The following is a 13,413-nucleotide window of genomic DNA, read 5'->3' as shown; positions in this document are numbered from 1 at the left end:
TCTGGCTGGAAACTGAGCATATTATTTGGCAGATGCCAAAGGGAAAAAAACATTTTCACATGAAGAAATGGATTATGATTGTTTACAATGTAGCACCTATTGACTGGCTGAAGCTAACATTGAATTTCCCTATCTGTGCATTCAATACTTGCATTATTTTCACTTGTGGGCTGAAGAAAATACCATTGACTCACAGTTTTAAAATCACGGATTTCCACAGACTCTTCGCTGCCATTTCCTGTGGTGAAGGTCTCAAGGCTGTTGATGGCATCAATCTTCATTAAACTTTCTTTTATGGTGCCGTTAATGTTTATCCGGTAGTAAAAATCATAAACCTGAAATCAAACATCATTTGTTTTGCAATTGCAATACCACAATGCAGTTCTAATTACTTGGACATTTAAAAATATGTACTCCATGCAACTTAGCTCACAACATGCGAAAGGAGCAAGATGTGAACCTGTTTGTCTTGATTGACCATATTGGTGAGACTATAATTCCCACAACACACAACACCAGGTTAAAGTCAAACAGGTTTATTTGAAATCATGAGCTTTTGGAGCGCTGCTCCTTCCTCAGGTGAGTGGAGAGGTGGGTTCACAAACATGGCACATGTAGATAGAGACACAATTGCAAGATAATGGTTGGAATGCGCGTCGTTACCGGTAATCAAGTCTTTACAGGTACAGACAATGCGAGTGGAGAGAGGGATAATCACAGGTTAAAGAGGTATGAATTGTCTCAAGCCAGGATGGTTAGTAGAATTTTGCCATCACAGGCCAAATGGTGGGGGTTACATGTAATGTGATATGAACCCAAGATCCCAGTTGAGGTTGTCCTCGTGCTTGCGGAACTTGGCTATCGTACCATAATCTGGTGTTGTGAGACTTCTTACTGTGCCCACCCCAGTCCAACGCCGGCACCTCCACATCTTGGTGAGACTAAATTGTGTCAACTGAGTAATGAAATATAAATGTGTTTGAAGTGTTTTAAGAAAGGAAATGAACAGAAACAGAAAACTGAGCTTGTATGATTATTTGCCCTTGGCTAATTAGGCAGTTTCCATTGCTCCATCATGATAACCGCCACTGACTCGCATCATGAGGATACCGTGGTCCCAGCACATTTTAATTGCTAGTACTTTGGGGGTAATATTCTGACTTGTGTACATGGTAGGACACTTGGGAGAGTTCTATCGTTCAGGTGGGAATGTTGTAAATTCTGCCAGCAATCAGCTAAACCACCTAAATAGATATTAGCTGAAATGAATTCATTTCCATCTTTTCAATGATGAGAATGACCCATGTCAATGGATGTGACATCAAACCCTGATGGCAAGTGCTGAAGTTTAAAGGTGGCCATATTTTGCAGAACCCCATGTGTACATACTTTGCTAAACTGTCAATCAAATCCAGAAAATAAATATCCTTTGCAACAAAAATAAATCTACCAGTTGCAGAAAGGTGAAATGAAACATTAACGTCAGTTCCTCGATTCATATCAAATGTCCCATGGCCTCACCTTATGATGACATTACTAACTTATTACATTGAAATGTTTCTGAGCACGTCACACAGACCTTTTTTTTTTACAGATGGGTGTCACTTTCTCACATTAAAGAAATTTGTCCAATTGTATCCAATTTGTTCTGATTTGATTTGATTTTGATTTGATTTATTATTGTCACATGTATTAACATAGTGAAAAGTATTGTTTCTTGTGCGCTATACAGACAAAACATACCATTCATAGAGAAGGAAACGAGAGAGTGCAGAATGTAGTGTTACAGTCACAGCTAGGGTGTAGAGAAAGATCAACTTAATGCAAGGTAAGTCCATTCAAAAGTCTGACAGCAGCAGGGAAGAAGCTATTCTTGAGTCAGTTGGTGTGCGACCTCAGACTTTTGTATCTTTTTCCCGAAGGAAGAAGGTGGAAGAGAGAATGTCCGGGGTGCGTGGGGTCCTTAATTATGCTGGCTGCTTTGCTGAGGCAGAGGGAAATGTAGACAGAATTAATGGATGGGAGGCTGGTTTGCATGATGGATTGACTACATTCATGACCTTTTGTAGCTCCTTGTAGTCTTGGGCAGAACAGGAGCCATACCAAGCTGAGGTATAACCAGAAAGAATGCTTTCTATGGTGCATCTGTAAAAGTTGGTGAGAGTCGTAGCTGACATGCCAAATTTCCTTAGTCTTCTGAGAAAGTCTGTTGCTTAACATAACTGAGACCTGGCCCAAGCCAGAATATCCTGATTTGAAATTTACAGTTTGGCCTAAATTAATTGGAGCTGCGTTGATAACTCCTTCAATTAGTTTGCTTTTTCACTGACACAAAAGATATATTGCCAGAGGAAACTAACACAGAATTTTCATATGGTGCAAACAGAATGTAAAACTTAAAATCGATGAAATATCATCCCTACAATTCCTCCGAAAATTTGTTCGGACATGTTAAGGATATTCTAAGTGCATACCCTATACCAATCAGTTGAAGCACTTTCATCCCCTCAAACTGCAATAAAATATGAGCAGCACATACCTTCAAATTTATAGGTTCCAACAGCAGAGAAGGAATCATGCAGTCCATTATGCCTGTGCCTCTTCTTTCACAGTGTCATCCAATTAGTCCCTTCCCCTGCTCTATCATAGTAGCCCTGCAATTTTCTCCCCTTGCATTATGCACTTTGCCAACTTCTTTGAAAGTTACTATCGAATCTGTTTCCAATATCCTTTCAGGCAGTGAATTTCAGAACATCATAACTCACTTAAAAAAGAAATTCTCCTCATCTCACCTCTAGCTTCTTTGGCAATCAATGTCCTCTGGTTATTACCTATTCTGCCCATGGGAACAGTTTATCCATATTTCCCCTTAGCAAAAGCCATCGTGCTTTGGAATACCTCTATTAAATCTCCTCTTAACCTTCTCTGTTCCAAGGAAAACAATCCAGTTTCTCGAATCTCTCCTTGTTACTCAAGTTCCTCACCACTGAAATATTCCAGTAAATCCTCTCTGCACTATTTCTAAAGCCTTGATATCCTCCGTGAAGTTGGTGCCTACAATTAGCAACAAAACTTCAACTGAGGCCTAACCAGTGGCTTATAAAGGTGTAGCAGAGCTTCCTTGCTTAAGCGTACGTTGAGCTGAATGTTTAAATGGCTGCCAAGATGGGATTGGCGGCAAATGGGCTCGGAATTTGCTGACAGCGGATGATGTGCTGGTCTTCCGCCTTGGTCCTGCTTTCCAGCTGTTTTCATTCCTGTAGGATCAGGGATGGCACTGGACTGGCTAATGGCTATAGTGGGTAGTATGTTAGACTAATTAATTGGTCTATTAAAGTTGTTCCGCGGAAACCAACTGGAATTTTACAGTGGGTTTACAAGCCCCCTACTGAGGGTAAATTGCATGCAAGGGATGGAGGTGGTGTCTCTGTGGCAGACCGGAGCAGAATGGGGGAGCCCAGCACTCCATCCCACTAGGAAATCCTGCCATGGCCAATTGGTAAATGGACTGACCCTTACTGAGGACAGCCTGCCAGCTGTGGCCATGTTAACAATGAAAATTTTGAACACCTTTTTGTTACCTCCTCGGCAGCTCCCGCATCTGATGGCGAGCATGCCAATATGACATTGCTGAAGGGATCCTACTGGCCCTCCAGAGCCTATTCGCCATTTTTAATTGGGCAGTGAGCATGTATCCAGGCTATTAATTGGCGTGCTGGTTAAAGGCACTCGACACAACTTGGGGTCGAGATTTAGATCAGGTCCCAACCTCAGAAAAGAAATCCAGCCCTTTGTCTTTATTTATAAAGGCATGGATTCAATACTCTATTTTTATCAGCCTTTTCAACTTTTGGACTTAAATCTCAAGATCTCACTGCTCCCCCCCCCCCCCCTTTAAAATAGTATAATTTAATTAATATTACTTCTTTCCATTCTTCCAAGTTCTATCACTTCATGTTTCTCCGCATTAAATTTCATCCATGTCTTGGGTCTGCCCATTTCAGCAGTCTGTTTATGACCAGCTGAAGTCTATTACAACCCTTCTCACTATTAATGACTTTAGAGTTTCATGCTGACTGCAAACTAGGAAATGACGCCTTGCCTACCCAGGTTCAGGTTATTAATGTGTACCAAAAGTATCAGTGATTCTAATAACAACCCCTTTGGGGATATCACTGTGACTTCCCTCCAGTCTGAATAGCAATCATGTATCAGTGCTCCCTTTTTCTGTCCCATAGCCAATTTTGTACCCACTCCAGAGCTGCCCTTGTAATCCTATGGGCCTTAATTTTGCGAACAAGTCAACTGTATGGTATTTTATCAAATGCCTTTTGAAAGTCTATAAACGTGCCAACTGCACTACCCTCGCTCACTCTGTTACTTAATCTTGTTTTTATTTAATCTCCTTCTTTAAGAGCCAATATTATTAAAAGGTGCCCAGTAATCACTACAAAGGCAGTAAAATGCTATGCATCATTTGTATCAAAATAAATTACACTTTTATCCGAGATGCTACCCTTCAATATTGCATGTCTCTCAGAGTGTAAAGATGATAAGCCACTTAGATCATGAAATAATCAAATTTTTCTTTTACTTTTATGCTTCTCTTAAGACAGCATTTGAGCACTCGCCAAATAGGTATTACAGAAACAAGGTATTGAGATTGCTGGAAACCTGAAATGAAAACAGAAAATGCTCAGCAGGTCTGACAGCACAGCACCTTTGCAGAGAGAAACGATGTTAATGACCAAAATGTTACTGGCCCCTGGGAGGCAGAGGCTGGGGAAGGGGGGCAGGGAGTGCTGGTAAAATCTTTTCTGACCACAAACTGCTCTTGAGTCTCTTTAAAGAGGGTAAGGCTATCCCGCTGATCACCTCAGCAAGAATACAAAGGTGGGCATTAATTCTGTCCACCTCTGAATATACTTTCAAGCACCAATCTGGAATACACATAGTGAATATGAATGCTCTACCCTTGCAAAAAAGTATCACGTGTACTCTAGTACCACAAGAAATCATCATGGCATTAAATTTTTTTGACACATTGGCAATCTTGGTGAAGCAGATCAGGAGCTAGGCCAATTGAGTTCCACTTCTGTCCAAAGTAAGAGACAAAATATTTATAGGATGGGTAAACGAGCCAGTGCATCTTGTAGATGCTACACACTGCTGTCACTGTTCGTCGGTGGTGGAGGGATTGAATGTCTGTGGAAGCAAACAAGCAAGCTGCTTTGTCCTGGATGGTGTCGAACTTCTTGAATATTATTTGAGCTGCACTCATCCAGGCAAGTGGAAAGGATCCCATCAAACTCCTGACTTGTGCCTTGTAGATTGTGGACAGGCTTATGTGAGTCAGGAGGTGAGTTACATGGTGCAGGATTCCGAGTGTCTGGCCCGCTTTTGTATCTACTGCATTTATTTAGCTGGTCTATTCTTTCTGGATTTCTACCCACTGTCAATGAGCAACTCTCATAGGACTTTACCACAGATCTTCAAGCAATCAACAATGTTGGACCTTGAGACCCAATCTGATCAGTTCATTCAAGAGGCAAATATTATTTTTCAATAGTCATAGAATCATAGAAACCCTACAGTACAGAAAGAGGCCATTCGGCCCATCGAGTCTGCACTGACCACAATCCCACCCAGGCCCTACCCCCATATCCCAACATATTTTACCCGCTAATCCCTCTAATCTACACATCCCAGGAGAACTAAGGGGCAATTTTAGCATGGCCAATCAACCTAACCCGCACATCTTTGGACTGTGGGAGGAAACCGGAGCACCTGGAGGAAACCCACGCAGACACGAGGAGAATGTGCAAACTCCACACAGACAGTGACCCAAGCCGGGAATCGAACCCAGGACCCTGGAGCTGTGAAGCAGCAGTGCTAACCACTGTGCTACCGTGCCCCCCAGATAGCTATGTTGAGCTAAGATCTTAGTTTGCTCCAGGCTTTCTACTTTGCTGCTACACTCCGTTTTCTCTCACTTTCCTCAGTGTGTCACTGTCATGCCATTGGGGTTCACCAGGCTGTTGTACTAAAGCGGAGAGTACTTCAACATGGAACCACCATGTCTCCAACAGTCCTTCTTCTTGAATTATCTGCCTGAAGGCAGGTCCTTTTTAATTATTTGCCAAACCATGACAAACTATGACCTTTTATTACCTGTAGGGTGAGGAGGCAGGTCTGAGTCTGTCTCACCCAGAACTGGAATCAAACTGCGTGCTGTCAGTGTTAATCCAATACAGGCGCTATATGGTCAGTCAACTGTAGCACCCCACCAAAAAATGTATAACTCCAGTAGCCAGGCCACCATCATCAGAGGAGGGAGAGGGTGCTGTGATGGAGGAGGGTGAGACTTCTCTGTAGGTGGTCTGTTGATGTTCATGCGCTGGAGTAGCTAGAGAAGGAGGGCCTGTATGGAGTGCTGGACTCACCTGACAACCTCTGGCTGGCTGCCTCCAGGCATGCAAACTGGGCCCTGCTGGCACAGGAACCTGGAGGTCAACCAGCAAATTCTAGTCAAGCCTCCATCAATTGGCCTCAATAAGGCTCTCATTGAGCCTAACCTGCTGGCCCCAGTCAGACCTCTGCAAAAACAGCCCAGACAGGAATGAAGCCAGATTACTGGCTGGCAGGGCTCATCATCAGCCTCGTGCTCTGAATGCGACCACAGCCCGAGCTCAAAATGCAGCCCCTTGTTTATCTTTCCATCTCTAAATGACATTGCCCTTTTTGTAAAATATTACTCCAATAATATGGAAAGATTCCATTTTTCCACAATGAAGCACGTGTGGTAGAACATGAGGTAACGCAGCCAAATATCATTCTGCCATCGTTGCCCCGGCAGCAAGTCCACTCATGTCTGAAAGCCAATCATCATTTGATGGCAGACATGGGAATAACATACATCCACAGTAAAACCATCTGAGAGTTTTGTTGATGGCATTACCCCAGCCTACACCAATATGAATATGTTACCTCCAGTACATCCTTAATATAAGAGGTCAGATAAGAAGGGCAAGTTTTCTTCATATCTTGTAGACTACAGAACTATTATGTAGAGTCTTATAAGGAGGTGTTTCACTGCTTCCTTTGATATGTTGGGAACAGTTTGAAGTCTTGTCACTTGAAATAAATCTTTAAGACAGCATTTCAGGCGCTTTTCTCTCTCTCTACCTCCGCTGCTAAGATAATAATAAGGCTGGTTACGATTTTTCTTCCACCGTTGCAAGTACAAGTTGGGTGCTCTAATGACTTGTTAGGTTTAGATTTAGCTACCAATTGAAAATTTGATTTTCAAAGCCTCTGGGTTGAAGAGGATGCTGTTGGTTTTAAAATGATTGCAATTTGAGTGGCTGTTATTCTTAGTGCAGTGATGGAACAGGTTAGATGTGGATCTGTCATCGCTGCACTGGTTATTTACCATTATGTCATTGTATGAGAAACCGAGTTCACAATGAATTTATGTATGAGTTGATGGTTTTACATTTATTAAAAAGCAAATTGCCAGTCTCTGCTCGATCCGCAATGTTGTGTTCTGCTCCTACTTTGAACTGGAACAAACTCAGCTGTTAGTTTGCATGTCTACTAGTTTCTCCTCGTTTCCCTTCCTACTCAGAGATTTCTGTTTCTGGTACACACTCGGAGGCTTCAAGTTAAAAATGTTATGCTCTAGTTCAGTGCAAGGGGGATAATGTTAAACTTACCCCCATCCCATCCAACATCCAGCCCCCTTTCATCTCCATTGAAATCCAAGATTGAAGAGGGGGAAGCAGTGCATTTAGAAATACGTAATAAGTGGAATAACAAGTTTGCATGACATCTAGAGGGAGAGAAAATGCTGGTATCTAGATTGTCAACAAATCATAAGTCTGAAAAGGAAGAGAATGTCAGCTGGCAGTTCTGATACAGTACCATTCATGCCCATAATTTAGCCATCTTTAATAATATGTGTTAAGTCTGTGAGCATTATTGAGAGTCTGTTATGATTATGACAATGATAACGCTTCAATGACATCTCAGTGTTGCCCTTGTACATTCTTTTCAATTGCTGATGTAATGGCAACACTTGTAATGCACATTTCCTCCAGAGATGGTGCTGGCCTTCCATTCTCATCAACACAGGGCACTTCAACCTGTTTCCAAGAACCTCTGTAAGCTTTCTACAAAATCTGAAGGTGCTTGTCTAGTTATGGGTCATTATTTCCAGACTGCAAATAATTTTATTTGTTCTAATTCATTATATTTTATTTCTGGAACAAAATAAGATTTTACTGCTAGTAAAATTTATATACAAATAAATCCAATGGCTCATCCTGCTCTGGTAAATACATAAATGGTCACTTTCATTATTTACTGCTCCGAGCTCCAAGGCTGGAGATATTATTAAGTCTTATGATTCAGTGCTTTAAGATTAGCGCATAAATAAACAAACAGATAGATGGTTCTTCCTTCCACGGTAAATAAGAATGTGTTTGTGACTTCAGAATTCCAAAGATAGGGAGATTATTTTTGTTCTTCATTTAAAATTCATTATGCAATATCTTTGAGCCAAATCAAACTAACCCCTTTTCTGTTACTTGGATTCCTCTCCCACTCCACATTCCCTTCCCTCGCCAAGTATACTGGATTTATTGGCTCTCGTCATTTAAGTTTAAATTTATTTACTTTCTACTTGCTGAATGGATTCAGTTTATATTCTCCACAGATTGCGGGTTCAGAAAAGTATTTAAATGTTATTCCTTGTCAGCTAAAATATTATAGTATAGAGCAGTGGTTCCCAACCAGTGTGCCATGAAAAAAGATCAAAGTGATTGGCATCTCCAATACCCAACCAATCTTGGGCCTCCTGCGCGTGCGCTGGCTGGGAAAGAGGCGCACATACATGGTTTAGATTTTCTATGTAATCAGGTCCACCTGGACTCGGAGGTGAAGGTCCCGTAGGCCTGCACAAAAAGCGAAAACTCAAAAAGGGCGCAGAAACCCTGGGAGAAGCGAGAGAGACAGGGAGAGGTTTAAAAGAAAACAGACAAGAGGACAAGGAAATATTAAAAACTAAGTTCCCAGTAAGGGATGAAGACAGAGAAAGTAGAAGGTGTGCCTCATTCTTTACTATAGTACGGAGAAATGCCAGGATATTTAAAAGGTTGGTATAGAGATTATTGCAGATATTGTACAGATACAGAATAGAGCTACCAGACTGATTGAGTTCTTGGATTAAGAAGAGTTATGATGAAATTTGGGCATGTCCTCGCGAGAAAGAAGGCTGAGAGATGAAATATCCAAATGGACTAGGATAATGTAGATCAGAGCAAAAGCTATTTCCACCCTCTACAGTGAAACTAGAGGACAAGGCCTGTGATTGAAGACGAGTAAATTCAAATCAAATCTGTGGAAACAATATTGCACTGAACAAATGCCAATTTTATGGAACAGATTTCCAAAGAAGATTGTGGAAGCTCCTGGCATTGATTCATTTACATGCAAATTAGATGGATTTCTTTCCGAAAGCAACATTTTGGGATACAGTATGAGTAGTTTGAGACAGGAGGTATGGGTAATTGTAGCATGCTTGGGAGGAACAGGTGATCTTGGACCTACGGTCCCCAAAACAATCCACGACTGGGATTTTCCTTGTGCCACTTTTGGATCTGTTGTAGGCTAATTGGTGGAGATGGGTAGCTCTGAAAAGTACAAATTCCATTATCATTGTATTATGTTGCTAGCAGGATAATAGAAGGCATCCTTGATGAACCTTATTTCATTCTGTTCAGCAATTTCTATATTCCGAAATATGATTGACTTCTGGAGTATGTGACATTTTTGAGAAATATTAAAATAACCAATGTTTAAGTCCCGTGTGCAATGCCACAGCACATTCACTGGAACTATGACAGGAATGAATTAAAACCCTAAGAGGCTCTCTAACTGAATGAGCACTTTAGTACTCCTTGAATAAAATGTGCCAGCCTTCGCTCAGTTGTAGGACTCTTGCCTCTGCACTAGAAGGTTGTATATTCAAGTTCCACTTCAAACACTTGAGCACTTAATCCAAGTTGACACTTCAATGCTGAGAAGGTGCTGCATTGTCAGAAGTGCCATATTTTAGATGAGGTGTTAATCTGAAGTCCTCAAGCAAACATAAAACATGACACTATCCAAAAAGAGGATTTCTTTGGACTGGCACCTAGCCAATCTGTATCCCCATCCAACATCGCTACAGCAGATAATGTGGATTGCTGTTTGTGGAATCTTGCTGTGCACAAATAGGCTGCCTCATTTTCTTACATTGCAACTGTCAATACACTTTCACTGTCCTTCACTGACCGTAAGGTTTCTTGGATCATCCTGAGGTCATGACGGGGGTTATATAACGATGAATATTTTGTCAATTGCTTCTTAGAAATTGTATCTGTTTCTTTGCCGTTTCAACAACCAGTCCTCCCTTCAGAAATGGTAAGACTGGTGCTTACATGAGAATTTTCACTATCTGTTTCATTACTGAATGGTCAAGGCTGGGTCTCCTGCAGCTATAATGGGCCTTTTCACTCTTTGTTAATCACCCTTTCCCCGGGCAGCATATATTTTAAAAGAATCAGCAATTTTCATAAGATGAATGCATTTGCCTTGTTCTCAAAACAGTTTTTTTGAAATTCACAGCAATATCCACAATTCACTGCAATGATCGTTTCCAGTTTTTCTTCCCCTTCTCTTACCCCGATGCAAATTGACTCTGGTGTAAGTCGGGGATGATTCAATAACCGGTGCATAATTCTCTGTCAATTGTGTCACATAGCATCAGCTGTAATGTAATGCATGTGAATTCCGGCTTCCACTGCACTATGCTTAAATAGGCAAATCTGGTTAAAACGTTCAAAACATAACAGTTGCCTCAGTAAGACTGACACTGTTGAATGATGTTTGAGATTTGCTTTGACTCTGCTAAATAACGCCGAAGAATTGTTCTGACTCTGCTGAATAATGCCGTAACTTATTTCCAGCTCAAAATGCAAATATTCATAAAGAAGTGTTCCTTTTGAGAATACAATTGGTGAATCTAGAGAAACCGATTGGTGTATATCAAACACAAGGTTGAAAACAATCCCCGAGATATAGATTTGTGAAATCTTTTTAATCAAATGAAATGAATTTGTGTTATCTTTATCATGATTATGCTCCTGGAGAAGCTGAACTATTGCTTATGACTGCTGTTAAAATTTTACTTGCACTCAAATGAGCCATGCTGATGGTCTTGGAAACTGTAAATGGGCAGTGCAGTGAAGTGGCACTCTAGTGCATGAGCATGTTATTATTTTGGCAAATCCCCACAACTGCACACACGGTAAGTACTTGATTTCAGTTGGGCTAATTGGATGAAATAGAAACATAGAAGATAGGAGCAGGAGGAGGCCATTTAGCCTTTCGATCCTGCTCCGTCATTCATTACAATCATGGCTGATTATCCAACTCAATGGCCTAATCCTGCTTTTTCTCCATAACCTTTGATTCAAAGAACAAAGAACAATACAGCACAGGAACAGGCCCTTCGGCCCTCCAAGCCCGTGCCGCTCCCTGGTCCAAACTAGACCATTCTTTTGTATCCCTCCATTCCCACTCCGTTCATATGGCTGTCTAGATAAGTCTTAAACGTTCCCAGTGTGTCTGCCTCCACCACCTTGCCTGGCAGCGCATTCCAGGCCCCCACCACCCTCTGTGTAAAATATGTCCTTCTGATATCTGTGTTAAACCTCCCCCGCTTCACCTTGAACCTATGACCCCTCGTGAACGTCATCACCGACCTGGGGGAAAGCTTCCCACCATTCACCCTATCTATGCCCATCATAATTTTATACACCTCTATTAAGTCTCCCCTCATCCTCCGTCTTTCCAGGGAGAACAACCCCAGTTTACCCAATCTCTCCTCATAACTAAGCCCCTCCATACCAGGCAACATCCTGGTAAACCTGGTTCCATTTGCCTCAAGTGCTATATTCAGCCACCTCTTGAATACATTGAATGTTTTGGCATCAACTACTTCTTGTGGTAATGAACTCCACAGGCTCACCACTCTTTGGGTGAAGAAATGTCTCCTCACCTCCGTCCTAAATGGTTCACCCCGAATCCTCAGACTATGACCCCCTGGTTCTGGACTCCCCCCACCATCAGGAATATCCTCTCTGCATCTCCCTGCCTAGTCCTGTTAGAATTTTATAAGTCTCTTTGAGATCCCCACTCATTTGTCTGAAGTCCAGTGAAAGCAATCCTAACCTAGTCAATCTCTCCTCATACATCAGTCTCGCCATCCCCGGAATCAGCCTGGTAAACCTTCGCTGCACTCCCTCGAGAGCAAGAACATCTTTCCTCAGAAAGGGAGATGTTTTCATTAACAGCCTTGGTTCAAACAGGGGCCAATGAGCTAAACTCAAGAGATGAGGTAAGATGAGAGTGACTGCCTTGACATCAAGACTGCATTTGACCAAGTGAGGCATCAAGGAGCCCTAGCAAAGTGGAATTCAATGGGAATCGTTATTATTGAATTGAATCATTATTCAATGGGCGGCACGTTGGCACAGTAGTTAGTACTGCTGTTTCACAGCTCCAGGGACCCGGGTTCGATTCCTGGCTTGGATCACTGTCTGTGCGGAGTTCGTACGTTCTCCCCGTGTCTGCATGGGTTTCCTCCAGGTGCTCCGGTTTCCTCCCACAGTCTGAAAGAAATGCTGATTAGGTGCATTGACCCAAACAGGCGCCGAAGTGTGGCTACTAGGGGAATTTCACAGTAACTTCACTGCAGTGTTGATGTAAGCCTTACTTGTGACTAATAAATAAACTTTAAAAAAAATAATCAAGGGGAACCCTCTCTGCTGGTTGGAGTCATACCGAGCACAATGGAAGACATTGTTGGAGGTCAGTCATCTAAATTCCAGGACACTGTTGCAGAAATTTCCCAGGATAGTGATCACCCCGTCTTCAGCTGCTTCATCACTGACCTTCCCCCCGCTTCATAAAGGGGATGTTACATCGCTGATGAGTGCACAATGTTCAGCACCATTCACGACTCCTCAGATATTGAAGCAGTCCATATCAAAATGCAACAAGACCTGGACAATATCCAGGCTTAGACTGACAAGGACCATTTGCAACACACAAATGCCAGGCAATGCCATCTTCAACAAAAGAGAATCTAACCATTGCCCCTTGGCATTCAATGGCATTACCATCACTGAATCCCCCACAATCAACATTCTGGGTTATCATTGACCAGAATGTGAGCTACCCTAGCCATATAAATACTGTGGCTACCAGAGCAGGTTAAAAGCTAGGAATCTTGACACAAGTAACTCATCTCCCGACGCCCCCCCAAAGCCTGAACACCATCTACGGGGCACAAGTCAGGGGTTTGCC

At 42.1% G+C, this 13,413-nt stretch overlaps 1 protein-coding gene across 1 annotated transcript in view; it reads right to left on the bottom strand.

Moving 5' to 3' along the window:
- The window catches only part of tnmd (tenomodulin), a 154,929-nt gene that overhangs the window by 78,258 nt on the left and 63,258 nt on the right, over positions 1-13,413 (bottom strand). Inside the window, exon 3 of the mRNA XM_078210393.1 lies at positions 195-335. Within this exon, the coding sequence (XP_078066519.1) occupies positions 195-335 (141 nt within the window). The remainder of the gene's footprint in view (positions 1-194; positions 336-13,413) is intronic.

Source organism: Mustelus asterias, chromosome 4, assembly GCF_964213995.1.
Source record: "Mustelus asterias chromosome 4, sMusAst1.hap1.1, whole genome shotgun sequence".
Lineage (NCBI taxonomy): Eukaryota > Metazoa > Chordata > Chondrichthyes > Carcharhiniformes > Triakidae > Mustelus > Mustelus asterias.
The sequence above is the reverse complement of the archived record's forward strand: the minus strand, read 5'-3'. Positions and strand labels throughout refer to the sequence as shown.